At 40.7% G+C, this 26,638-nt stretch overlaps 1 protein-coding gene and 1 long non-coding RNA gene across 3 annotated transcripts in view; one reads left to right on the plus strand and one right to left on the minus strand.

Annotated features, from left to right (window-relative positions):
• reep3b (receptor accessory protein 3b) overlaps positions 1-14,040 on the minus strand; it is a 72,284-nt gene extending 58,244 nt beyond the window's left edge. For both annotated transcript variants that reach the window (XM_059947350.1, XM_059947349.1), the window contains exon 1: positions 13,842-14,040. In XM_059947350.1, the coding sequence (XP_059803333.1) occupies positions 13,842-13,873 (32 nt within the window). In that variant the 5' untranslated portion in view covers positions 13,874-14,040. The remainder of the gene's footprint in view (positions 1-13,841) is intronic.
• Positions 13,624-25,865, plus strand: LOC132379459 (uncharacterized). The gene is made up of 4 exons (XR_009507426.1): positions 13,624-13,673; positions 17,151-17,268; positions 19,952-20,027; positions 25,779-25,865. It is a non-coding gene; the product is annotated as an uncharacterized LOC132379459 (long non-coding RNA).
• Positions 25,866-26,638: the final 773 nt, after the last annotated feature.

Here is a 26,638-nt window from a genome sequence, read left to right on the forward strand (position 1 = left end):
ATTGGCTGATTAGTAGGAGGCAAAGAGTGTGAATAAAGCAAGCGATTTCTGGTTAGCTGCCAATGACTACTGGTGTTCCACAAGGAATGGTACTGGGACTGCTTCTACTTACATTATATGTCAATGATTTTGATGATGAAATTGATGGCTTTGTGACCAAGTTTGCAGATGACACCAAGATAGGTTGAGGGACAGATAGTGTTGAGGAAGCAGGAAGATTATAGGAGGGCCTAGACAAAATAGAAGTATAGGCAAAGAAGTGGCAGATGGAATAGTGACAAAAAGTGTACGGTCATGCAGTTTGGTAGGAGAAATAAAAGCTTAGACTATTTTCTAATGGAGAGAAAATTCAGAAATCCAAGGTACAAAGGGACTTGGGAATTCTTGTGCAGGATTCCCTAAAGGTTAATTCGTAGGTTGAGTCTGTGGTAAGAAAGACAAATACGATGTTAGCAACCATTTCATGAGGAGTAGAATACAAAAGTAAGGATGTAATGTTCAGGCTTTATGAGGTACAGCTGAGGCCTCAGAGTATTGAGAGCAGTTTTGGGCCCCTTATCTAAGAAATGATGAGCTGACATCAGACAGGGTTCAGAGGAGGCTCACGAAAATGATTCTGGGATTGAAAGGCTTGCTAGAAGAGAAGCATTTGACAGGTCTGGGCTTGTACTCACTGGAATTCAGAAGAATGACAGGTGGCAACTCATTGAAACCTATCAAATGTTGAAAGGCCTCAACAGAGCAAATGTGGAGAAGATATTTCCAATAGTGGGGGAGTCTTGGACTAGAGAATTCAGTCTCAGAATAGAGCGATGTCCATTTAGAACAGAGATCTAGAACAGAAAAAAATTTTCAGCCAGAGAGTGGTGAACGTGTGAAATTCATTGTCGCAGGTGACTGTGGCAGCCAAGTCCTTGGGTATATTTACGGCAGAGGTTGATAAGTTCTTGATTAGTCAGGGCATGAAGGGTTACAGGGAGAAGGCAGGAGATTGGGACTAAGAGTGAAATGGATCAGCCATGATGAAATGTCAAAGCAGACTAGATGGGCCAAATGGCCTTATTCTGCTCCTATATCTTATGATTTTACACAGATTATGGAACAAAAGATACTTCTAAGAAATTCAAGTAAAATAATGGCTTTTGAGTGAATTTTTGAAATTTCCTTAAATTTGATAAATCAACTATTAAAATTGGTTTGTATACAAACATCAAACCTTTATTTACTTACAGGCTACCATTCTAGCTCAGGGCACTCCACAGTTTGGAGTTCAATTCCAGTACTTTTCTTTAAGCGTCTCTGTACGCATCCCAGTGGAATGCACGAGTTTTCTCTGGGTCCCCCAGTTTCTGCCCACTGTCCAAAGACATACTGGGTAGGGTGACTGATCAATGTAAACTGTCCCATGATTAGATTAGGGTTAATCAGGTTTGTCAGAGGTTGCTGGGGGCAGTGTTACTTGAAGGGTCAGAAAGGCCTACTCTGCACTGTATTTCTAAATAGGTAAACAAATACATATCTAAAGCTTTGTTTTCACAGTTACAAAATGTACCTCCACTTTTTTTCCCTTCTGCCAAGGTAGTTAAGTCTCTCCAAAGAACATCAGAAACCCAAGGCCCAGTCTGTTTGAAGATGTTATCAGACTGCAGATTACACATCTGGTAAGATCAGCCTCTCTGTATCCAACACAACTGAGTGGATACAAGGTGATAAAGACTGAAGGAAGCCAGAAATTCATGACTCACTATTAGCCTGAGTGCATTCAATTTAATTTTAAAAAAACACTACAAAATTACCAAATTTCCCAGGCAGTTGCAAAAAGTTATATGCCATACAAGACCACTATTCTTCAATGTGTGATGCTCTTAGAAAAATTATATACATTATACTTCACTGTACTACCTTTTTAACTCATTATTTTGCTTTTACATACTGTCCTTCGCCTTCGATCGGCATACAACTATCATAGAGTAAATACATTCCTATCTTCCCTTTCTCACCACCAATTCCACAGTTCCTCTCTGAAGCAATGTATCATAATGTATAGGGAGAGATAGCAGAGATATTCATACCAAGACCTGACCCAAGTAACTGGGTACATTATATTCATTTTTATTGGAAACTTAAACAAACCCTGGAACTACTGGATATACTTTGCAATTTTTTTGGAAACTAAAACAAAATTAACATTTCAGATTGATGACCTTTCATCCAAATGGGTTCAGCATTTTCAATTTCCATTTTAAAGTTCCAGTCATTTAAAAGGTATTTTGTCCTTTGCTTTTCAAAGAATAATAGAGATCCAGAAATGATGGGTACTGTGAACAGCAAGAGATAAATATAAATTAGGTCCCTATGGTGGAGTTAAGAGAATTTGTGGTTGTGTGCAAATGGAGTTCGAAAAGTTTGGCTACAGGGATCTCAAGAATGTGGTTACAAAGGCATTGAATGCATTCAAAACAGAGAAGGAAAACAACTCATTTTGATGAAAGATCATTATTGGTTATTTGACTGGGCACGATAAATACAACGTGCAGATCACAAAAACTGCCCAGTATTTGTTGAAGGCTTTATTTTGGATTTATTGGAAGAGAATTGAACACATTAAAACTCAGAAGGAAAGGTACTATTTTATATTACACAATAAAGGCCTCCACTTTGACTGCAGCAATTGCACACAAATAATATTAGCTACATATACTTTATCAACAGTGTATACGTCATAGAAAGTATACAGGAGAACAAGGCAAGAAGACAGAAGATCTAATAGTATTTTCCCCAAAACAGAGTGACATGAATTAGTCTTTGGCTTACATATGGGAGTCAAAGCCCTCCTCAGGAGTTCCATACATCATGTAGCAATACCATTAAACAAGCAGTCCGTGGACACTAAGTGGGGAACCCCTGGCCTACGTGGTCTTCAGATGAAGCAAAGCAAGAGGTCTTGTGATAAAAGAATCAGTTACTGCGCATAGTTTAATCTCCTTTTATAGCCAGACACAATCGTACCAATTCAACTGAACTTGATGCTTGGACGGAGTCATGCACACCGTGCCAAATGGGAAAGGTCAGTAACAGGCCGAATCGAGAGCACCAGAGCATACCGATTCGACTGAATGTGATGTTTGAATGGAGAATTAAGCACAGGGCTGTATTAGAAAGGTTGGTTACAGGCCAAATTGAGGCGGTGGGGTCCTGACCACAGAGCCGGTCAAGGCAATTGAAGTGCGTGTGCATCTGTCCGTCCGTGTGCCTATCTTTGTTTCGTAGCTGCCCATTAGGAGACAAATTTCAAGGTTGTATAATGTATACATACTTTGATAACGAATGTACTTTGAACTCAATCGATATTTAAAATCCATCAAAAAATGGCAATGTCCACATTTATGAATAACATGAACTAAATTATTTACAGTACCCCAGTGACGACCACGCAAATGACAAGAGTACAAGCACAATGTCTATTATACTGCGATTGCAGATACAGTAATGACAGAAAACAACAGCTTCTGATCAACTCAAATATAGCTGTAACTAAAAATAATACAAGTCCGAAGATTTTTGTGGTAGCAGTATGAAACAACCTTGCACTGCTTTAAACAACACCTACAAAATGCTGGTGGAACACAGCAGGCCAGGCAGCATCTATAAGCAGAAGCACTGTCAACGTTTCAGGCTGAGACCCCTCGTTAGGACCAAATGAAAGAAAAGATAGCAACCCAGGGCATATTGAAAACCCGGACTCCAGCACCATCAACGCAGGTTCCAACAACCATGTTCAGCTTCAAAACAATTGCGCAACCACCAACTGCGACTCCAGCCTTGAACTCCACGCCGGGTCTTCACATGCTGCGATTGTGACTCCTGTCTCCCCTCCCCCCACCACCACTCTGCAATCCCCTCCCCCTCAGATCCCATTGTCAGCTCCTAGGCCCTCAGAGGCTCCATCTTCCTCTCACCCCAAACCTTCCCTCTCCACCGACACCACCAGCCTCCCTCCCCCCTCTGATCCCATCTCTCATCCGTGTCAGGTCTTCACCATTCCCTCCGAATGCTCTTACTATCTTTCCTTTCAGTTGGTCCTGACAAAGGGTCTCGACCCGAAACGTCGACAGTGCTTCTCCTTATAGATGCTGCCTGGCCTGCTGTGTTCCACCAGCATTTTGTGTGTGTTTGAATTTCCAGTATCTGCAGACTTCCTCATGTTTGCATTGCTTTACCACGAATTTCTAAATGTTGACACAGGATGCAACTGGACAAGGTGGTGTAGAAGAGCCAGTTCTGAGAATGAATGCATCAATAGTAACAAAAGGACTTTTTTTTTAAAGTTTGCAAATAATTGGCAAGTGAGACATTATAAACATATACAAAACAGTCACTTCATGTTATGCTTATTAGCCAGGCCAAGAAAAAAAAGATCCAACAAGCACTAGAGATCCCTTATTAGAAAGGATTCAAAATTAAGTTACGCTAAATCTGTATCCAAAAATCAGTTGTGCCACACTTGAGTACAATTACAATTCTATTTCTTTTTTCTTAATCACATATAACAATGAAGAGCTCCCTGGAAGTGTGGAGACGGGTGAAAGTTGTAGTGAAAAGGCATTTAGAGTACCTGCCAGCATAGGCCACAGCATTGAGTACAGACGTTCAGCTGTCATGCTGCAGTTGTACAAAACAGTAATTAGACTGCACTTATGTATAGATCCAGTCACCACGCTGCAGGAAGGACATGACAGCAAGAGAGTAGAGAAATTCAGCAGGATATTGCACACAATGTGCGGGCTACAGTTGCAAGGAGAGATTGATATGCTGGGTTTATTCTCACTGGAACATTGGAGGCCAATGGGGACCATTTAGAGGTTTACAAAAATGAAGGCATATATAGTCAACCTTCATCGCCAGTGCAGGGGATTCTGGAATTAGAGGGCTTAGCTTTAAGGGGAGATAGAAGAACTTCACAGGAAACCCAAAGGGTAGATTTTGCATAGAGCATGTAATAGATAATTGGAATGAACTGACACAAGAAGCAAGTACAATTACAGTTTTTAGGAAGGATTGAACAGGTAATGGATGGGAAAGCAACAGAAGAACACACACCTACAGCAGGTCAATAGAATTAGTGGAGAAGGGCAACATGATCAGAATGGGTGAACTGAGCCAGAAGGGCCTTTGTCTCTGCTGTACCTCTTTCTATGAATAGCATAATCAAGAAGCTGGACAAGCATACAGGTGGTGGGGGGGGAAGAGAGAGAACTACAATGGTATATTCAATAAGGGAATATTCAATATTGAATATTCAATATTCAATAATATATTCATCAGAAAGAATAACATAGCTGCCAGCATGGAAGGGCGGCAAAATGGTTGGTTTCTGTACCATATATTCTGTGAAAATCAATCACAAGCTAATTCAAGGACAGTTATTTCAATGTAGTTAAGAAGTCTCTGCTCCATCAAATCATCAATACAAGCCAGATCACAAAATCATAACCAAAGGAATGGAGCAGGAAATTCAGAATTCAACATTTGTTTTGAACCAAAACTAATTTAGAAATAAATGGAGAGAATCCATGAATAAATTTTAAACAGCCGCGTGAACAGGGATAAAAGGAGACAAATGGACAGAAAGCTTTTTAGCGAGCTGACCCATGAGCCATCCTTCATGCTTCAAATCAGAGAACTTAATTATCAGAGTATCAACATGGAATCAAAAGACAAAAAAAATTCAACCATTGATTTATTTTTAATAATGAGGCAACAGAAGAGGGCAATGAAAGGAATGCACTAAATGTTGTGGGCAGACACTGGAGATCAAGGACAACTTGCATCCGCACAAATTCTGTGGGGTTTGGGGCAACTGACAAGGCCATTGTGGGATATGCAAGCTTTGCTACAGGCAAGGCCAATGGTGTTAGAAAGAAAATGAACCCTTCTGCAATTTATGCATTTTTGACCCTAGACTAGATTCTCAAATACTACCCCCAAATGTTCCTTCTTCATTTTGAGCAATCTCAGACTAGGTTTTCTCAAGAGTAGGTGGGTATATTATACTTGTACCAAGGAATCATTAATATTTTCCCTTCTTCACAGGAAACTCTTGCTGACAGAGCTTGGAAACTGTCATTTCAGATATCTGGTATCAGCAGAAGCACTAACCATATCATTAGAAATGACTGAGGATAATGAGAGTCTTAATGCTGAGATGTTGGCCTGGGAGAAGCTGCAATAAAGTTCACTTGCTCTGCCAGTGTATTGAAACAAATTGCATAAGGTACTTTAGTGCTTTGATGTGTCCACTGCATATAGCCCATGTCTCAAAGGCATTCAAGAGGACAGTTATACTCCTGCCCAAGACTGCGGCTTCTGTGCCAGTTCTGAAATCTAGATCCACAAACAGTAGCTGGACCAGACAGCTAAAGGAAGCACAGGTTATTTAAAGGTGATAGTAAATTTCATCTTAAACCTCTTGCCTTCACTCACATAGAGCCATAAGAAGTGATTTCCATTTCCAGCCAAGACAGTAATGACCAAGTGGCATTCAAAAAAGACAGACCTAGTTGCTTACATGCATAAATCTTTCTGTGGTGGAGGACATGTCAAGTAAGTTTGGAATTCTAGCTTTCAGAAATAGAAAGGCAAAGTGTAAAAGCAGGGAGGCTACATATACAATTCTAGAAGCTGGGAAGCTTTTTTTTAAAGAGGATGTAGAAATGCTAAAATGATTGCAGGGAAAAGGGATTTTACAAGGACAAACTGTGGTGGTTCTCATCAAAAGAAATAATGTTTTAAAATGGATTTTTGAAGGGGGAATACATGATCATAGCAGGTTTAGATGGGTTTAACAAAAAGCTGTTCCTATTAGCAATTGGTTGAAGCACTAAGAGACAAGGTTCAAGTGAAGAGCAAAAAGTTAGAGAAGTCAATGTTCATGCCATCAGGTTGGAGGCTACCCAGCCGGTATTTAAGGTGTTGTTCCTCCAACCTGAGTATGGCTTCATCTCAACATTAGAGGAGGCCATGGATAGAAATATCAGAATGGGAATTAACATGTGTGGAATTAACATGTGTGGCCACTGGGAGATCCTGCTTTCTCTGGCGGACAGAACGTAGGTGTTCAGTGAAACGGTCTCCCAGTCTGCGTTGGGTCTCACCAATATATAAAAGGCCACACTGGGAGCACCAGACTCAGTATACCACACCAGCCGACTCACAGGTGAAGCGTTGCCTCACCTGGAAGGACTGTCTGGGGCCCTGAATGGTGGTGAGAGAGGAAGTGTAAGGGCAGGTGTAGCACTTGTTCCGCTTACAAGGATAAGTGTCAGGAGAGAGGTCGGTGGGAAGGGATGGGGGGGGGGGGGGGAAGGAGGAGAGACAAGTGGACAAGGGAGTCGCGTAGGGAGCAATCCCTGCGGAAAGCAGAAAGGGGGGGGGAGAGGGAAAGATGCGCTTGGTAGTAGGATCCCGTTGGAGGTGGCAGAATTTACGGAGAATTATACGTTGGACCTGGAGGCTGGTGGAGTGGTAGGTGAGGACAAGGGGAACCCTATCCTGAGTGGGGTGGCGGGCGGATGGGGTGAGGGCAGATGTGCGGGAAATGGGAAGGAAGCATTTGAGAGCAGAGTTGATGGTGGATGAAGGGAAGTTCCTTTGTTTAAAAAAGGAAGACACCACCTTCGTCCTGGAATGAAAAGCCTCATCCTGAGAGCAGCTGCAATGGAGATGGAGGAATTGTGAGATGGGGATAGCATTTTTGCAAGAGACAGGGTGGGAAGAGGAATAGTCTAGGTAGCTGAGAGAGTCAATAAAAATTATCAGAGTTGTCGTTGTGCCTCGACCATGTAGAGGTAGGTACGCCAGACAACAACAGCTCTAAAGAAAAATTATCGAGAGTTGTCATTGTGCCTAAAAAAATTTATCAGAGAGACTCTCACAGCTTCTCCCCCCCCCCCCCACTTTCTTTCTCCCGAGGCCTCCTGTCCCATGATCCTTTCCCTTCTCCAGCTCTGTATCACTTTCACCAATCACCTTTTCAGTTCTTAGCTTCATCCCACCCCCTCCGGTCTTCTCCTATCATTTTGCATTTCCCCCTCCCCCCACTACTTTCAAATCTCTTACCACCTTTCCTTTCAGTTAGTCCTGACAAAGGGTCTCAGCCCAAAATGTTGATAACACCTTTGTTTTTTGCAATTACCTCATTTTTAAGATAGTAATTACACAACAATTAAATATTTGCTGAGCAAATTCCATCTGCTTTAGTAGAACAAATGCAAGCTGATTCAGTTCAGTATTTGGAGAACTTTTTCAGCCAACTGAATTCAGAATCAGGCTTACTGTCATGTGAAATTTGTCTTTGCAGTAGTAATATAGCGCAAAAACATTGCAAAATAAATAAATAGTGGAAAAACAAGAACGACAAGGGAGAGTTCACAGATCTTTGAGAAATCTGATGGCAGGGCAGAAGAAGCTGTTTCTCAATCAGAGTGTTCGTCTTCAGGATCATGTAACTTCTCCCTGATGGAAATAACAGTAAGAGGACATGACCTGGATTGTGAGGGTCCTTAATGATTAATCCTTCAAGAGCACCACAACCTTGTCATAGGATTTGGAGACGTGTGTCTTAATGTTGGCTAAAGTCAGGGCTCTGTGCTTTGGCTCCTTTGGCTTTTGGTAGGGTCACCCATGCCAAATAGGTCAAAGGGTAGAGGCCAGATTAAGAGTGGTCCACTGTACTCCAACTTCAGTTTAACTCAGGGCTAAGAACACTGACTGGTCAAAAAAAATTGTTATGGAATCAGCAGTGAAGAATCCTTCTACTCCTGTGTATGACAGTATGGACAGAGATAGAGGCCCATTCATTGCTGCCATAAATGCCAGTAACATAATGGGCATTAAGTAATGATAGATGCCATCTTCTTGAGACACCAACTCAAAGATATTCTCAATGATGGGGAGGATCATGCCCATGGAGCTAGTTGAATCTATTACCCTCTGTTATAGACGCTATAAATCCAAAATGCTGTGGAAATGTATTTTGCTTACAGTAACAAAATGGAACCTGTATTGTGCTAGAGTGCCTTGCTAACAATGTCCATGCAACATTATTCCTATGAAACACAAATCCTTGACAAACTGCAGACCAGTGGATTTGGTTATTGGAAGAATGCCAAGTACAATGATTAAGCAGATTAACAGAATGCACCAGTCCTTGAAATGACACGCAGTAGCTGTATGTGTATAAAGGAGTTACTATGCTGTCTTTTTGCCAAAGCCATCACCAGCTCTTGCGTGGTGCTAGTCTTCCCTTGCTGCAATAAAATAAACATGCTTATGATTGATCCAATCCAAGTTAATTGTTCTTAGTTACAAAACATTGCAAAAAGGTGCTCACCATATATCTATAGAAATATGCAAGAATCTTTAGTGACATACCAAGTTTCCTCAAACTCCTAGGTAGAGCCACTCGTATGCCTTCTTCATGACTGTATCAATGTGTTGGGACACTAAAGCTGTTCACCCTTCTTCACTGCTGACCCCTCAAAAACTTTTGACTTATTCTTTCCCCTCTCCTAATCATCTTCAAACTGAACTTGATGGTTCTGTCAGTTTCCATCACAAGGGTCAACTGCCATCTCCAAAACAACACATTGACACCTCTGGGAACTCAAGACCTTGCAGATGTGGGAATCTGGAACAAAAACAAATTTCTGGAGGGACTCAGAGGGCCAGGCAAAGGAACGGGGGAGTTTTGGGTCAAGACTGAAAGTATACAGGAGAGATAAACACTAGTAAGGAGTGAGGGTGGAGGGCGAGACTGAAGCTGGCAGGTGATGTGTGGGGCCAGGTGTGGAGGAAGATGGGAAGCAGAAATTCAAAGTAAATTTATATCTAAGTACATGCACTTCACCATGTACTACCATCAGATGCATTCACAGCAAGTACAAAGAAACACAACAGAATGAAAAACTGCACACAAGGACAAACAATGAATGTACAAAATCAACAGATTGTGCATACACAAAAAGAAATAAAATAGTAACAATAACGAATATTGAAAACTCAAGTTGTAGAGCCCTTGAAAGTGAGTACATTGGCTGTGGAATCAGTTCAGTGTTGGTGTGAGTGAAGTTATCCACTCTGGTTCAAGAGTCTGATGGTTGGGGGTAACAACTCATCCAAAACCTGGTGGTGCGAGTTCTGAAGCTCCTATATCTTCTTCCTGATTGCAGCAGCAAGAAGAGCATGGACTAGATCAGGCATGGGCAAACTACAGCCCGTTAAGCTTTTTAATCCGGCCCGCAGAACTTGATGAAATTATATTAATAAACCTTGTTAACGTTTTTTCCCCGCAATTCTGGCGTTTTCCCAATAGATGCTGCACTCTATATACATTGACCTTTGTTGAGGTGCAGCATATTACTCCACATTTGCGCTTTACTTTGTGACCTTGTGGCGACCCATTTCCTGGCACATCCGAACCGGCTCACAATTAGCCAGCATTCCGGCTAAGGGAGATAGCCTGCGGGGATTTGCGAGCACATTGTGCGGGTCGTTGTTGAGTTTTGGCACAGGGGACAATTGAATAAGAAGGAGCAGGACAAGTAGACCTGCATCTCCTACCGTTTTTGAAATAAAGACAGTCAGGAGGAGAGTGATGATGATAATATCTTGAAGGATAACAGAATTTTCAGTGCTTTAAAATAATAACTGTTACTATTAAAAAAAGCTGTATTTTATTCATTTAATTTTCAGTGTTTTAAAAGACATTTCAATAAATAGCTAAATACCATGGGACTTCAAAGACAGATATTTTGTTGTAATGCATTTGTTCATTTTCAATTGAAATTAAAGCACATGTTTTCTACATATCCCATGATATTTTATTTTCTCTTATGAGGTGTATTACCAAAACACTCGTCCATCTGCTCCTGGTCCGGCCCCCCTGTCAAATTTTAGAACCCTTTGTGGCCCTCAAGTCAAAAAGTTTGCCCACCCCTGGACTAGATGGTAGAGTTGAATGACATTAGCTCATGAATAATAGGTAGAGAAAACGGGAGCAGATGGAGGAAGGGACAGAGGTCACAAGATGATAAAGGAAAACATAAAAGGCTGCAGATACTGAAATATGTGAAGTAAACAAGGTGATAGTGGGAGCCAAATAAATGATAGGAGACCCCTAGATATAGTATGGAAGTGTAAGGCAAATGGAACCAGTTAGGCAGGGGATACTAAAATGGAATCTGGATGATGGGAGAGGGGTGAGTAGAAAAGAGAAAGAAAGGAGTGCACCTGCCTCCTCCTGTGGGTCTACCCATTACCTGCAAGCCTCTCCTCACCACCCCCTCAACTATATACCCGTCCCTCTCCCATCATCCCACTACACTCAGTCTTGATGTAGGGTCCAGATCCGAAATATCGACTATCCCTTCACCTCCACAGATTCTGTCTCACCCAATCTTCCCCAGCTGTTCGTTTTTGGCTCCAAACTCCCACCTCTACCCAACCCAACCACAACCAATGTCTTGGTACACATCTGGACCAGTACTCTTCAGCATAATTAAGCAGCTGCACCAATTAGCTGAAGTTTCATGGAAAAAGTTAAAAAGATACACATTTTTAATAAAGGGAAACTAAACGAAATACATTACAAACTAGAACTCTACCAATACTACTACAGTACTTTTAAGACTGCATTAATTCCTAATAGCTAAAGGAATTCATCCAGTGTACACTTTTTCCAATTTAACAGCATAGTAGCTCAAATAAACAAAATAAATAGGTTAAATTTCTTGCTTAGTTTTTTTTAAATAAGAGCTGTCCCAAAAAAAAACGCAGTTACCACGATTAACCACAATCCACCATAATTTCAATACCCTCACATACAGCCTCACAAATGATTAATATTTACAATAATCCTTCCCAATTATCTGCTATAGCTGTGCCACTTATTATACACATATTCTAGAATATAATAAAGATGCAGACATTAACAGGAACATTAATACCCCTATTCTGAACATAGTCTTCAAAGTACCTCACTTTAAAATAAAAATGCATAGCTATTTAATTCACAAGGTATACAAAACTATGAGGGTAAATGCAAGCTGGCTTTTTCTATGGAGGTTGGGAGAGACTAGAACTGGAGATAAAGGGTTAAGGGTGAAAGGTGTAATGTTTAGGAGAATATAAGGAGGAACTTCTTCACTCAGAGGGTAGTGAGAATGTGGAACATGGTGGGAGTGGGTTAAATTTTAACTTAAGAGAAAATTAGGCAGGGTATGGAGAAGGCTATGGTCCAGGAACAGGTCCATAGGACTTGGCAGATGAATAGTTCAGCACAGACTAGAAGGGCCAAAGGGCCTGTTTCTATGCTGTAATGTACTATGATTCTATAACTCTAATCTATCATAACCAGTGAGAATTTTTAAACAATGCATGTTTCAATGGACAAACATAGAACCAAGCTGGCACCTTGAAGGAGTGTGATAAAAGCACCACACATATAAATCAAGCAAAGTCACACAAAGAGCATTGCAGGATTGATTCACAAGAAAAAGTAGCCCAAGATCACATTTTTGAAGTTAGTTAATTCCTAATCAGAATCACCAGCATGAGTTGTGAAATTTGTTAACTTAACAGCAGCAGTACAATGCAATACATGGCAATATAGAAAGAAAAAACAAGTATATTAAATGGCTATCTTTTAAAAAGTGTAAAACAAATAATAAATTAAAAAGTGAGGTAGTGTTCAAAGGTTCAATGTCCACTTTAGAATCGGATGGCAGAGGGGAAGAAGCTGTTCCTGAAATGCTGAGTGTGTGCCTTCAGGCTTCTGTACCTCCTTCCAGATGGTAACAGTGAGGAAAGGACATGCCCTGGGAGATGGGGGCCCTTAATAATGGACATTGCTTTTCTGAGGCACTGCTTCTTGAAGATGTCGTGGATGCTAGAGGCTTATACCCATGAGCTGACCAATTTTACAACTTTCTGTAATTTTATGATCCACCCATTCAGGATTTCGTAATTCACTCCTAAATTCGGTGAGTAATTATGTACTGAAATAAAAGCAATTCTAGTTAAAGGTCATCTGCCTGAAAGGTTAGTTCTCTTTCCCTCTCTGCAGACTCTGCTTGGCATGATCCCTATCACCAGTATATGTTTTTAAATTTCAGGTTTCCAACAACTAGAAAAAGCTTCTCAAAACTCCCTCGTATGTCAGTTCACTTGGCAGTCTACCTATATAGCAATTATTTACATTCAACTGTACAACAATCCCAACCCAGCTGTTACAATTGAGTTAATTTTTTAAAATATATAATGGATTGTCAACAAAAAGCTCTTTTGAGGGGTGTATTGCTCTAAAGTCATTTGTCTTTTTACAACATTAAATAGTTTCAGCATGAACAGCATTATATTCCCTTTTAGTCATACCATAAGCCAGCCCTTCGGCATCTACGTTTACTTTATAAGGACTGAAAGGGTGAAGGAACTATGTCCACATTCAACCAGGGCACCTACGACAGACGGATTTTGATACACATGTAATAACACGTTAAGATCGTTCTTCCGTCATGTACTTGGGTGGGGGTGCGGTGGAGAAGGGCAGAGGTGGGGTGAGGGTGGGGGAGGGGCAGAGGTGGGGGAAGGAAGGAAGGAAAGAAAAATGTTTTCAGGTAAGTGGTAAACATCGCCGATTCATGTTCTATAACCGGAGAGCCCACTATCGCTGTTGACGCAGCTTGCCGAGATGGTTCGTTACTTTGGGTGGAGGCGTTAAAGGTTTATGGGCTCTGGAGGCCCAAGTGCCTCCCTGCCTCCCTGCCACCAACATTCCCACTTACACCACAGTCCTCGAGATGATCCACGACACCATCGTATTCCCGGGCCGCGTCGTCGGTCGAGGCTCGGGCACTATTAACGCGACGAAAGTTGTGCCGTCCGACCAGGCACCGTCGGCCCCGCTCTTCCACACGCTTTATCCCCGAAACTTTCTTCTCTGCCAAAGCCCGAGCCGCTTCCCAACCTCCCGGCAACCCTTGCCCCGATCCCATTGGCTGACTTGAATATTTCTCGTATCGTGATTGGTCGTCGCGTCTGTCAGTCAGGAAAAAAAACCTGCTTCCCTCACCACCGAATGTTTGGGCTGCGATGGCTGGGTCAAACCAGGTTGCATCGAACGTTTCGTTCTCCATGTCAAGGCTCTGCTGGAAATTGAGTACGGTCAGCAACTACAAATTCTAAAGAGCGAGACAGCTTAGAACATTTCACAAACAAGAGAAAATCTTCCGACACTGGAAATCCAAGCAACACACAGCATCGTGAAGAGCACAGTAGATGTTTCGGGCAGAGACGCTTCGGCAGGACTGAACTAACATTTCAAACCATCTAAATAACAGGTTGATTTCACCCTAGAATGCCGACGTGCATCAGCAGTAACAATTATAAACATTCTAAAAGACGAAAGAAAAACAAACATTTATAGCAACACGAGGAAATCTGCAGATGCTGGAAATTCAAGCAGCACACACAAATGCTGGTGGAACACTGCAGGCCAGGCAGCATCGATAGGAAGAAGCACCGTCGACGTTTCGGTCCGAGACCCTTCGTCAGGACACCTGCGTTCCACCAGCATTTTGTTTGTGCTGATTTATAGCAACACATTCATATTTCAAGCAATAAAATGAATTTTTGTCGTTTGTCATTCCAAACAAAAATTGAGACACCTGCTGAACTGTGGTAGTTGTGATTGTTTTACAAGTGGTTATTTTTGGGGTCAGGGTTCAGGCTGACTATTAGCCTTGAAGTTGGGTGCTAGCTTTGTGGATGCTTTGAAAATCTTTGTGATGTGAAAGATAAAGTAATGCCCATGGACCTTTGGGTAGAACTTCATTCTGAGACCCGATTATAGAGTCAGTGGTCTCCTTTTATGCAATCAGAGTGTTTGAAAATGAAAAAAAAACTTAACCCATGTTATGTTAGCATTCATTAGTCAGGAGATTAAGATCAAGGCAACACAAGACTGTTTACTCTGCACTTGAAGTTTATGTTCAATTCTGGACACCTCATTATAGGAAGGATAGATTTAGAGAAGGTGCAGAGATTCACCAAAGTTCTGCCTGGATTAGAGAGCATTTCTTATGAGGAGGTTAAATGAGCTAGGACTTTTCTCCTTGGAGCTAAGAGGATGAGAGGTGACTTGACAGAGGTGTAGATAGAGTAGACAGTCAACACCTTTTTCCCAGGGTGTAAGTGTTTTAAGGTGTTTGGAGGAAGATGTCAGGGGCAGGTATCTTACACACAGAGTGGTATCCAAATGGCATGTATGGTGGTGGAGGCAGATACAGTGGGGACATTTGAGAGAGTCTTAGATAGGCGCCTGGATAAAAGTATAATGAAGAGCTATGTGAGAGGGAAGGGTTAGGTTGATCGTGAAGTAGGTTAATAGCTGCATAACGTCATGGACTGAAGCGCCAGTGCTGTGATGTACTGTCCAATGTTCAATTGCCTGAGTGCAGATCAACACGCTCAGCTCAAGAGGTTTTGCTAAAGCACAAAGAGACATTGATTTATCTCCTCCACTGAAAATCCACTTCAATTTGGATTGTGCCCTTGATACACAGTTTCAAAGTGACCTGACATCAGCAGCAGAGGAAATGCTGGAATCTCTCTCTTCGGTGACAGGGTACTTGGAAAATAATAGAGTTAGTCATGGTCAGCACAGATTTATGAAATTCAGAACTCCAATATTTCATAATTTGGGTTGTCTCATGATTAAAACTATGATTAATTATGTGATTATAAATCTCATTGCAGTTCCAGTCACATTGTAAAATAAAAATGGGATACATCTTTGAAAATACTTAGCAACGAGGGAGGGAGAGAAGAAGGAAGGGAGAAAGAACTGGAAAATGATGAAGTACCTTGGGGTGGTTCAAGGGGAGTGAAGAAGGGGGCACTATACTAGTAATCTAAAATATATTTAATTATTCTTCAAACTATAAATACACAATCTATTTTTAACTTCAAATCTCTGTGATAAAATATAGAATTTAACTTAGAACATTTTGTTATTAGTCCTCACTGTAAAAACTCATACTATGTATTAAGTAACATGAAATTGTGGAGCTATCTCGCAATACATTTTAAGAACTATCCCAGGGTAGTTTCTCAGAAATTTTTTTATATATGCAGAAAGAACCTGGGGGACCTAACCTTTCCAACATCCTACACATTCCACTTTGGTCTTCTAATACTGACCCTGTACACCTGGCTGTCAGTATCCCCCTTTTATCGCCTTCAGAATGTTGACAAGCATATTATGAATGATCCCGGAGCATCACTGCCTTGACAGACATCTTGCGAATGAGCAGAGAGCATGCCAGTTACCACATAACCTCTCCTCAACGGTCTTCCCAAAACTAGTACATTTTTCTATTTGTCATTAAGTCAAGTCACTTTTTATTGTCATTTCGACCATAACTGCTGGTACAGTACACAGTAAAAATGAGACAACATTTTTCAGGACCATGGTGCTACATGAAACAATACAAAATCTACACTGAACTATGTAAAAACAACACAGAAAAAAACTACACTAGACTATAGACCTACGCAGGACTGCATAAAGTGCACAAAACAGTGCAGGCATTACAATAAATAATAAGAAGATGTGGGTGAATGACCTTCTTAAATCACTGTGGTCCCTTTACTGCTGATACACCCAGTATTCTATAGTGGGGTCTTTCTTGCCTCACCTAATGTTTTTGATGCCTTTGTCCTTTCTGCTATCTCAAAATTATACTATTCCAAACTAATATTGTGTTCATCCAACTCCCTTTAAATCAAAAAAAGCATCAACCTTGAGAATCTTTCATTATTGTATAGATAGATATTTTCTAAAGTTTCTATGCTTACATAACACAAGTCATTGAATGTCCTTGCTGCAAAGTAGTGCAATGGAGAGGGAAGGGGAGGAAAAGAAGCCGTTAATAAAAAGTTGCCTTTTAGCTCAATTATTGAGGATAGCTGTGCGCAGGAACACCAATCACTCAAGTTCCGATGGAATGAATGGGGAAAAAGAAAACCTTTTCAGAAAAAGGGTCCAAGCATACATTGTTAAATGGCACATCTTCACTTTATTTTATGTGCAGAATTGGTTCCTGAGCTCAGGTCTTCAACGTGCCAAGAACAAGCAGCACAATGGAATGGCCTACGTCCGGGAGAATGCAATTGCTTGTCCTCTGCAATCAGACAATTGAAAGAATGGATGTAAGATAATGATTTGTGTTATTGTGGTTGCATTAGAGTATCCTGTAAGCAATAAAGTTGAAAGGATTTAGGATACAAAAGATTGGCACAAGTGCTGCATCTTTGGTTCATTCATGCATGATATGATATCATTATATCACTAAATATTGCTAGGTTCCAGAGTTTCATTACCATAAACAAGTCAAATGAAACCCAGTCATATCCATCAGATTAGAATTAGAATCAGGTTTATTATCACCGGCATGTGATGTGAAATTTGTTAACTTAGCAGCAACAGTTCAATGCAATACATAAACTAGAGAGAGAGAAAAAAAATAAAACATTATAGTAAATATACAAGTAAATCTATTATGTATATTGAATAGATTATTTAAAATGTGCAAGAACAGAAATACAGTATATTAAAAAAGTGAGGTAGTGTCCAAAGCCTTAATGTCTATTTAGGAATCATTTGGCAGAGGGACAGAAGCTGTTGCTGAATCACTGAGTGTGTGCCTTCAGGCTTCTGTATCTCCTACCTGATGATAACAGTGAGAAAAGGGCATGCCCTGGGTGCTAGGGGTCCTTAATAATGGACGCTACCTTTCTGAGATACCGATCCCTAAAGATGTCCTGGGTACTTTGTAGGGTAGAGCCCAAGATGGAGCTGACTAGATTTACAACTAGATTTATGGCCAGTCTGCACTCTGCCTTGCTGGCCTTGTTTCATACATTACCTTGATTAAGATAAATCCTCAGTATAGCATCCATGTATTTTTGAGACAAGACAATGCATAGCCAATGCCATTTCCCTCTCACTGTAAATGTCTCCATATCAGGTACTTTATGTTTTGAGTTAAGTTTGCTTTGGCTTTCAGCTTTATATTAATAGGTCCCACACTTCTCTTTTAACTATCATAACAATGATAAAACCTGGCTGTATTTCTCAAGTGCTGAATATATTCCATGCTTCCTCCATCCAGCCTTCATGTGCAAGGAGTTCATGGACTTCTGACAATAAAATAGATATTATGCATTTATCTCCCCCTCTCTTCTCCTTGCCCAATTCCCCATTCTTCAAGCCTAAGCCTTTTTTATAAAGTCAATCTCATTTTCTTCTATTTCCCATCAATACCTTTCTTCAAGCTCATCCAGTCCAAGAGACTCACATTCTGTTCCCACAAAGTGGATCAGAATTGGAAACAGGTTTAGGATTCTGACAAAATTTGGTAACTTTGTGGCAGCAGCACAATACAATACATAATAATTGTAGAAAAAAAACTGAATTACAGTAAGTATACTGTATATATGTATGTTAGGTCATTAAGTTAAAACAAACAGCGCAAAGAACAGAAATAAATAAAACAAAAGTAGTGAAGTAGTGTTCATGTGTTCAATGTCCACTTAGAGACTAAATGGCAGAAGGGAAGATGCTGTTCCTGAATAATTGAGTGTGTGCTTTCAGGCTTCTATACCTCCTTCCTGACAGTAATAATGAGAAGACAACATGTCCTGGATGACAACTCAACATCCATTCCTCCTTTTGACTCCGTAGTCCTTGCAAACTCACCTTGCAAACCAAACCTCCCTTTGACTCCATAGTCCTTGCAAACTCTCAGCCAATGCCCAAGTTCTCTTCCCCAAACCCACATCCAGACTTCACTATTTCAAAGCACCCATCTTTCACCCTCCAAAACCATTCAAAACGTTCATTTATTACCCTTGAACATATGGTTCTATTCTAGTTCCTGGCTAAACAGCACAGTACCTTAAGGTTTTTTTGATCTTTAATTTTAAATCCTTATATGATATTGTTGCCCCCACCCCCAAGACCCATCCATTCTCTCCAACTCTGTAAGGATAAATGCTCTTCTAGTTGTCCAAGCCCCTCTGGACTTTTGAACAGTCGGTTTTAATAACTCCATTGTTGGTGACTGCAGTTTCAGCTGCCAAAGCCTAGATCTCTGGAGAATCCTCCCTTAACTTCTTCTAAAATATTAAAATTTCTGAGAGAATGAAGTTAAATTCTTTAGTCCATGCAGTGGTCCCCTATCTTTATAAAGCACAAAGCTTTTTTTTTGCTCTTCTACCCATTGCTGTCACTTGATAATTCTTAAAGCCTCTTTCTTTAGCCACACCCAATGATTAGGAAAATAAGGTAGAAGCTGAAAGACTGAAATTAAAAAAGAAAATGCTAGAAATAGTCAGCAGAGTGTTGTGCAGGTCAAGAGAAAGAAAAGGAAATAACAGAACAGAAGCCAAGTCATAGGGTGAAAGTTAGGAGGGATTAAATAGCAAAAAGGATTATGTGCAAGGTGAAAGAAGATTGAAATAACAATTTGAAATCTGTAGTGACTTTAAATGATTTTTTTCTCCATTTGTTAACATTTTTCTATATGGCTTTATGTCAAATTTGTTTGCCAATGTTTCCAAAAGGGGAATGGAGATTATAATGACTTTAACTGATCTTTTCTCCATCTGTTAACATATTTCTATGTGGCTTTGTGTCAAATTTGTTTGGTAATGCTTCTAAAATTTAAGACATACTGCTTATACAATAGTCACTGGCTTGTAGCTGTACATGATGGAAAATCTTATGAAACCACAACAGATTCACTCTCCATAGAATACCCAACAATTAGAGGACTCTAGTGGACATGGGATATGGATGGTTGACCTAGTTGGATTTCTTATTCTTTGATAGATTTTTTACACTGTTGGCCTTGTGATTCATATCCATCTCTGCAATCAACTTACATAACGTCGATGAGAAAGAAAAGGTTTGCAAACAAGCATCATGATTTTTACCTTTCTCTGAACTTCAGCTAAGTTTTCATTAATTTTAGCAACGTATGTTCCTCTTGTGCTATCTTACAAGCATTATCAATCAAGACAATTTATCGAGAGAGAAATAATAAATCCATCCAATAGAATGAACATCAGTGGAATAAAACTGCCTACTTTGCTAAAATCCAGACTTTAAAACATATCCTTTATTTTAAAGATTCCAAAATAACAATTACTTTCTTTACTTTCCTAAAGTTTTGTCGATGCATCAATTTGAATATTATTTAAATTATAACATATGAACAGAACATTTAGCTTTATGAATAGTTGCCTAGTCCCGTGTGATAATTTGATCCTGTGCCTATTTGCTCAATTTTCCTTAAAGCAGCCTTATATTTAAGACTTGTACCTAATCATAAACAAAAGCAGACAAAGCTGAGAACTTATGACAACTTTACATCAGGAATAAATTTGGATGCATGTTCATTTCGGTCAAATCTGATAGCATGCATAAGGGGAATATGCCTTAAAAAGATATTCACATAAGACCATGAGACATAGGAGCAGAATTACGTCATTCAGCCCATCAAGTCTGCTCTGCTATTTCATCATGGCTGATCCATTTTCCCTCCCAAGCTCATTCTTATGCCTTCTCCCCATGCCCTTTCACACCCTGACAAATCAAGAACCTATAAGCCTCCGCTTTAAATACACCCAATGACCTGACCTCCACAGCCACTTGTGCCAATGAATTACACAGTTCACCACGCTAAAGAAATTCCTCCTCATCTCCATTCTAAATGGATGTCCCTCTATTCTGAGGCTGTGCCCTCATGTCCAAGACACCCCCAATATATGAAAGTAACCTCTCCACATTCACTCTATCTATTCATTTCAACATTTGATAGATTTCAATGAGATACCCCCACCTCATTCTTCTAACTTCCTGTAAGTACAGATCCAGAGCCATCAATACGATAACCCCTTCATTCTCTGACTCATTCCTATGAACCTTCTCTGAAACCTGCCCAATGTCAGAGCATCCTTTCTTAGATTCTCCTAACCTGTACAAGTCCACCTACAGACTCCCTGCTTCCTCAACATTACCTGCCCCTCCACCTATCTTTGTATTGTCCACAAACTTGGCCACAAAATAACCAATTTCATCAATTCTATCATCTAAATCATTGACATGTAACGTAAAAGAAGCAGTCCCAACACCAACCCCTACGAAACACCATTAGTCACTGGCTGTCAAATAGAAAAGGCTGCCTTTATTCCCACTCTTTGCCTCCTGCCAATTAGTCAATCCACTATCCATGCTGGTATATTTCCTGTAGTACAATGGGCTCTAATCATGTTAAGCAGCCCCATGTGCAACACCTTATCAAAGGCCTTCTGAAAATTCAAGTGCACAGCATCCACCAATTCTCCTTGTCTATCCTGCTTATATTTTCTCAAAGAATTTCAAAAGATTTGTCAAGTAAGATCTCCCTTATGGAAACCATGCTGACTTTGGCCTATTTTATCATGTGTCTCCAAGTACCCTGAGACCTCATCCTTAACGATCATCTCCAACATCTTCCCAACCACTGAAGTCAGACTAACTGGCTGATATTTTCCTTTCTTATGCCTCCCCCCTTCTTGAAGAGTGGAGTGACATTTGCAATTTTCCAGTCATTCAGAACCATGCCAGAATCTAGTGATTCTTGCAAGATTATTACTAATGTCCCCACAATCTCTTCTGCTACCCCTTTCTGAACCTTGGGGTGTAGTTCATATGGTCCAGATAATTTATCTACCTTCAGATTTTTCAGCTTCCCAAGCACCTTCTCCCTACTAATAGCAATTGCACTCACTTCTGCCCCTGACACCTTCAAACTTGTGACATTCTGCTAGTGAGTTCCACACAAGTGCAAAATATTTATTTGGTTCATCCACCATTCTCGTGTCTCCCATTACTACCTCTCCAGCATAACTTTCTGGCCATCCAACATCTGCTCTTGCCTTTCTTTTACTCTATGTATATTTCAAAAAACTTTTGGTATCCTCTTTGATACTATTGGTTAGCTGACCTTTGTATTTCATCTTTTCCATCCTTTTGGCTTTTTAGATGCCTTCTGTTGGTTTTTAAAAAGCTTTCCAATCCTCTAGTTTCCCACTAATTTTGCTCCTTTATATGCCCTTTCTTTTACATTGTTCGTAACTTCCCTTGTCAGCCACGGTTGCATCATCCTGTCTTTAGAATACTTCTTCTTCTATGGACGCATCTATCCTTTAAATTTCTACCAGAAATCCCAGCTATTTCCATTCTGCCATCACCCTGCAGTGTCCCCTTCCAATCAACTTTGGTCAGCTCCTCTCTCATGTCTCTATAATTCCCATTACTCTACTTTAATACCGATAAACCTGACTTCAGCTTCTCTGCAGGATGAGTTCTATCCTATTATGATCACTATATCCCAAGGGTGTCTTTACCTTAAGCTCCCTAATTGAATCCGGTTTATTACACAACACCTAATCCAGAATAACTGATCCCTTGGAAGGCTCAGCCACAAACTGCTCTAAAAAGCCATCTCATAGACATTCTATAAATTGTCTTTCCTGGGATCCAGCACCAATCTGATTTTCCCAATCTACCCGCACATTGAAATCCCCCATGATCACCATGACATTGCCCTTATAGCATGCCTTTTCTATCTCCTATTGTAATTTGTAGCCCACATCCTGGCTACTGTTTGAAGGCCTGTATATAACTCCCATCAGGATCTTTTTGTCCTTGCAGTTTCTTAACCCTACCCACAAGGATTCTACATGTTCTGATCCTATGTCACCATTTTCTAAAGATTTGACTTCATGTGTATTACCAACAGAGACACCCAATCCCTTCTGTCTACCTGCCTGTCATTTTGATATAATGCGTATCCTTGGATGTTAAACTCCCAACTATGATCTTTTTTCAACCATGACTCAGTGATGCCCACAACATCATACCTGCCAGTCTCTAACTGCCTTCCAAGATCATCTATCTTATTCCGTATACTGCATACATTCAAATATAACACCTTCAGTCCTGTATTCATCATTCTTTTAAAATTTTGTCCCCATGTTATACTGCAACTCATCCCACTGACTACAAATTTGTCCTACCATCTGCCTGTCCTTCCTGATGGTCACACTGCACACTGCATCTGATTGTACACCAACTGCCCCATCCTTAGCTCTATCACTCTAGTTCCCATCCCATTGCCAAATTAGTTTAATCCCTCCTCAACAGCTCTACCAAACCTGCCCCCCCGGGTTCAGGTGTCACTCAGCCTTTCTATACAGGTCATACTGTGCCTTCCCCAGATCCCCAATGATCCAGAAATCTGAAGCCCTTTCCCCACAGCAGTTCATCAGCCATGCATTCATCTGCTAAATTGTCCTGTAGTTACCCTCACTGGCATGTGGCACAACCAGCAATCTAAAGATTACTACCCTGGACGTCCTGCGTTTCAGCTTTCTACCTAACTCACTAAATTCTCTCTTCAGGACTTCCTCCCTTTTCCTACCTTTGTCAATGGTGCCCATATTTACCAAGACCTCTGGCTGCTCACCTTCTTCTTTAGAATGCTGTGGACCCGATCTGAGATGTCCCTGGAATGCAACGTACCATCTGGGTGTCTCTCTCACGTCCACAGAATCTCTTGTCTATTCTTCTAACTATGGAATCCCCTCTCTCTACTGCAGTCCTCTTCTCCCCCTTCCCTGTTGAGCCACAGTGCCAGAGACCCGGTTGCAGTGGCTCCCCCCGGCAGATTGTTTTCCCTCCTCAACAGTACGCAAAGCGGTAAATATTTTACTGACGGTAATGGCCACAGTGATACTCTGCACTAGCCACCCATTTCCTTTCCCTCTCCTGACAGTCACCCAGGTACCTGCCTCTTGCAACTTAGGCGTGACAACCTCCCTGTAGCTCCTGTCTATCACCTCCTCTGTTTCCCATATGGGCCAAAGGTCACTGAGCTGCAGCTCCAGTTCCTTAACACATGGTCTCTATTGGTATAACAACACACACAAAATGCTGGTGGAACACAGCAAGCCAGGCAGCATCTATAAGGAGAAGCACTGTCGACGTTTCCAGTCGAGACCCTTCGTCAGGATGAAATGTCTTGGCCCGAAACGTCGACAGTGCTTCTTCCTATAGACGCTGCCTGGCCTGCTGTGTTCCACCAGCATTTTGTGTGTGTTGTTTGAATTTCCAGCATCTGCAGATTTCCTTGTGTTTGTTCTATTGGTATACTTTGGGGGGGGGGGGAGAGTAATAATTTTTTTTGTAGGGCTTTTAAACATGCTATTTGATTCTGCTGATAGATTGAGTGAGCTAGGGTGTTTCTTTGTGCAGCAAAGGAGGATGAGAGGTGGTTTTGTAGAGGTGTACTAGATGATAAGAGGCATAGTTTGAGAATATATCCAGAGCTTTTTTCCATGATGGAAATGACTAATACTAGGGGGCATGATTTTCAGGTGACTGGAGTTAAGAATAGGGGGAATATCAGAGGCAAGTTCTTTACACAGAGTTTGGTGGGTGTGTGGAACCCTCATCCAGAGGTGGTGTTAGAGGCAGATACATTAGGAACATTTAAGAAACTCTTGGATGAGAGAAAAATGGAACGCTATCTAGGAGGGAAGGGTTAGATCGATCACAGAGTGGGTTAAAGGGTCGGCACAACATTGTGTGCTTAAGGGATTGACTATGCTCTATATTAAAAATGTAACTCTTAAATGAGTGTTCGATTTCTCTTGTAATCTTTGACATTTGTGTCTAATGTAACCAGATTTGTAGTTGTAAAATAAGATTAATTCAATCTTATACATCTGCTCAAACAAGCAGAGCCTTAGTTAATTAGAATGAGAGATTCTTTGATAATGCAGTATTTCTTTATTGTTCAGCTAAACTGTCACCATAGACTACGTACCACCATGTGGTACAGGATATGAATGCCACTTTTTCTATTAAACTTATAATGAGAAGAAAGACTGCTGACCCAAGCAATGCTCTCTTTTCACAGCACAGAAATAAGCCACATAATCGACACAGTTGCACAGAAAGAGCTATTGTCCTAGAACATTGCCTATTCCCTGATGCCAGTGAATCATTCCCTTTAAGTTATTTATCCATTTTCATTTCTAAATTCCCATTGAACTGGTTGCTGTTAATCTTTCATGTAAAGCATTATAAATAATCACGGTGTCTAGAATAATTTCTTCTGGATTCTCTTGTTTTTTTGGCTAACTCTCTAAATCTATCCTTTCCTGCTTTTGCCCCTCTTGTTGGAGGCAACAATTTCTCCCCATTTACTCTGAACAGCTTTGATAACTCCATATGATCCAGCGCTAAAATTAGAGCATATTTTACAAACTTTAATCCAGGCTTTTCTCCCCTGACATTTGCCATGTAAATGTACTTTCTGGTTAAGTCTGGTGAGAGGTTACTTGTTACAACAAACCTGGTTAGTCAAAGAGCAGGAGGAAAGTATGTCTCAATTAATTTGCTTGGAGGATTGGACTGAAATCATTAGGGAATTCAGAAGGTTATGCTGGGATGGACAATGATGTGTTTTGTCTGATGAGAGATGCTGATTTAAACTGCAATAATTCCCAGACTTTTCCAGTTTCATGGCAGAACAAAATTTTTGGGTTTAGCAGCAGATCTGTACGGTTGTGCATATCTATTTACTCTGATTCATTTTCTGTGCCAGGTCTGACTTGATGCAAGAATGGAGACCCCAAGAATAAGTTGACAAAGCGGATAAGTTGCTTAAAATAAAAGTTGCCTTCATTTAAAAATGGCAAATTCCTTTGTATTATTACATTATGCTTTATTGCGTTATTAATTTAACACTTAGCTTGAACATAAGAACATACACTTAGCCTCATCAATTGTATAAACCTCACTGCACTCACATCTAGAAATACCTCCTTAGGCTCTCTCTCAGAATAAAGCATGACTTCCCTCTTTTCCAGTTTTGTCCTTACTGAAATGAATGATGAGAAAGGACATGCTGGCATTTGAGAGTGCCCAGAGGAGGTCATGAGAATGAAAGGGTTAACATATGTGGAGCGTTTGATGGCTCTGGACCCATATTCACTGAAGTTTAGAAGAATGAGGGGGTGGGTAGGATTTCATTGTGAAGTACTGAATATTTAAAGTTGCAAATAGAGTGGACATGCAGAGGAGCATACCCTCAGAATACAAAGATGTCTGAACCCTCTCCAATGCCAGCACATCCTTTCTTAGATAAGGGGTCCAAAACTGTTCACAATACTCCAAATGTGGTCTGAACAATGTCCATTGCACTTAGTTTCCTCACTACCAACTCAACCTGCAGGTTAACCTTCAGGGAATCCTGCAGTAGGGCTCCCAAGTCTCTTTGCACCATTGATTTCTGAATTAGCTCTGTTGAATTTCTGAAGTAGTCTATGCCTTTATTCCTTCTACCAAAGTGCATGACCATATACTATATTCCATCTGCCACTTTTTTGCCCATCCTTCCAATCTGCCCAAGTCTTTTTGCAGACTATCACATTCTGCCTCTCCACCTATCTTTGTATTGTCTGC

The sequence above is a fragment of the Hypanus sabinus genome, chromosome 22, assembly GCF_030144855.1.
Source record: "Hypanus sabinus isolate sHypSab1 chromosome 22, sHypSab1.hap1, whole genome shotgun sequence".
NCBI lineage: Eukaryota > Metazoa > Chordata > Chondrichthyes > Myliobatiformes > Dasyatidae > Hypanus > Hypanus sabinus.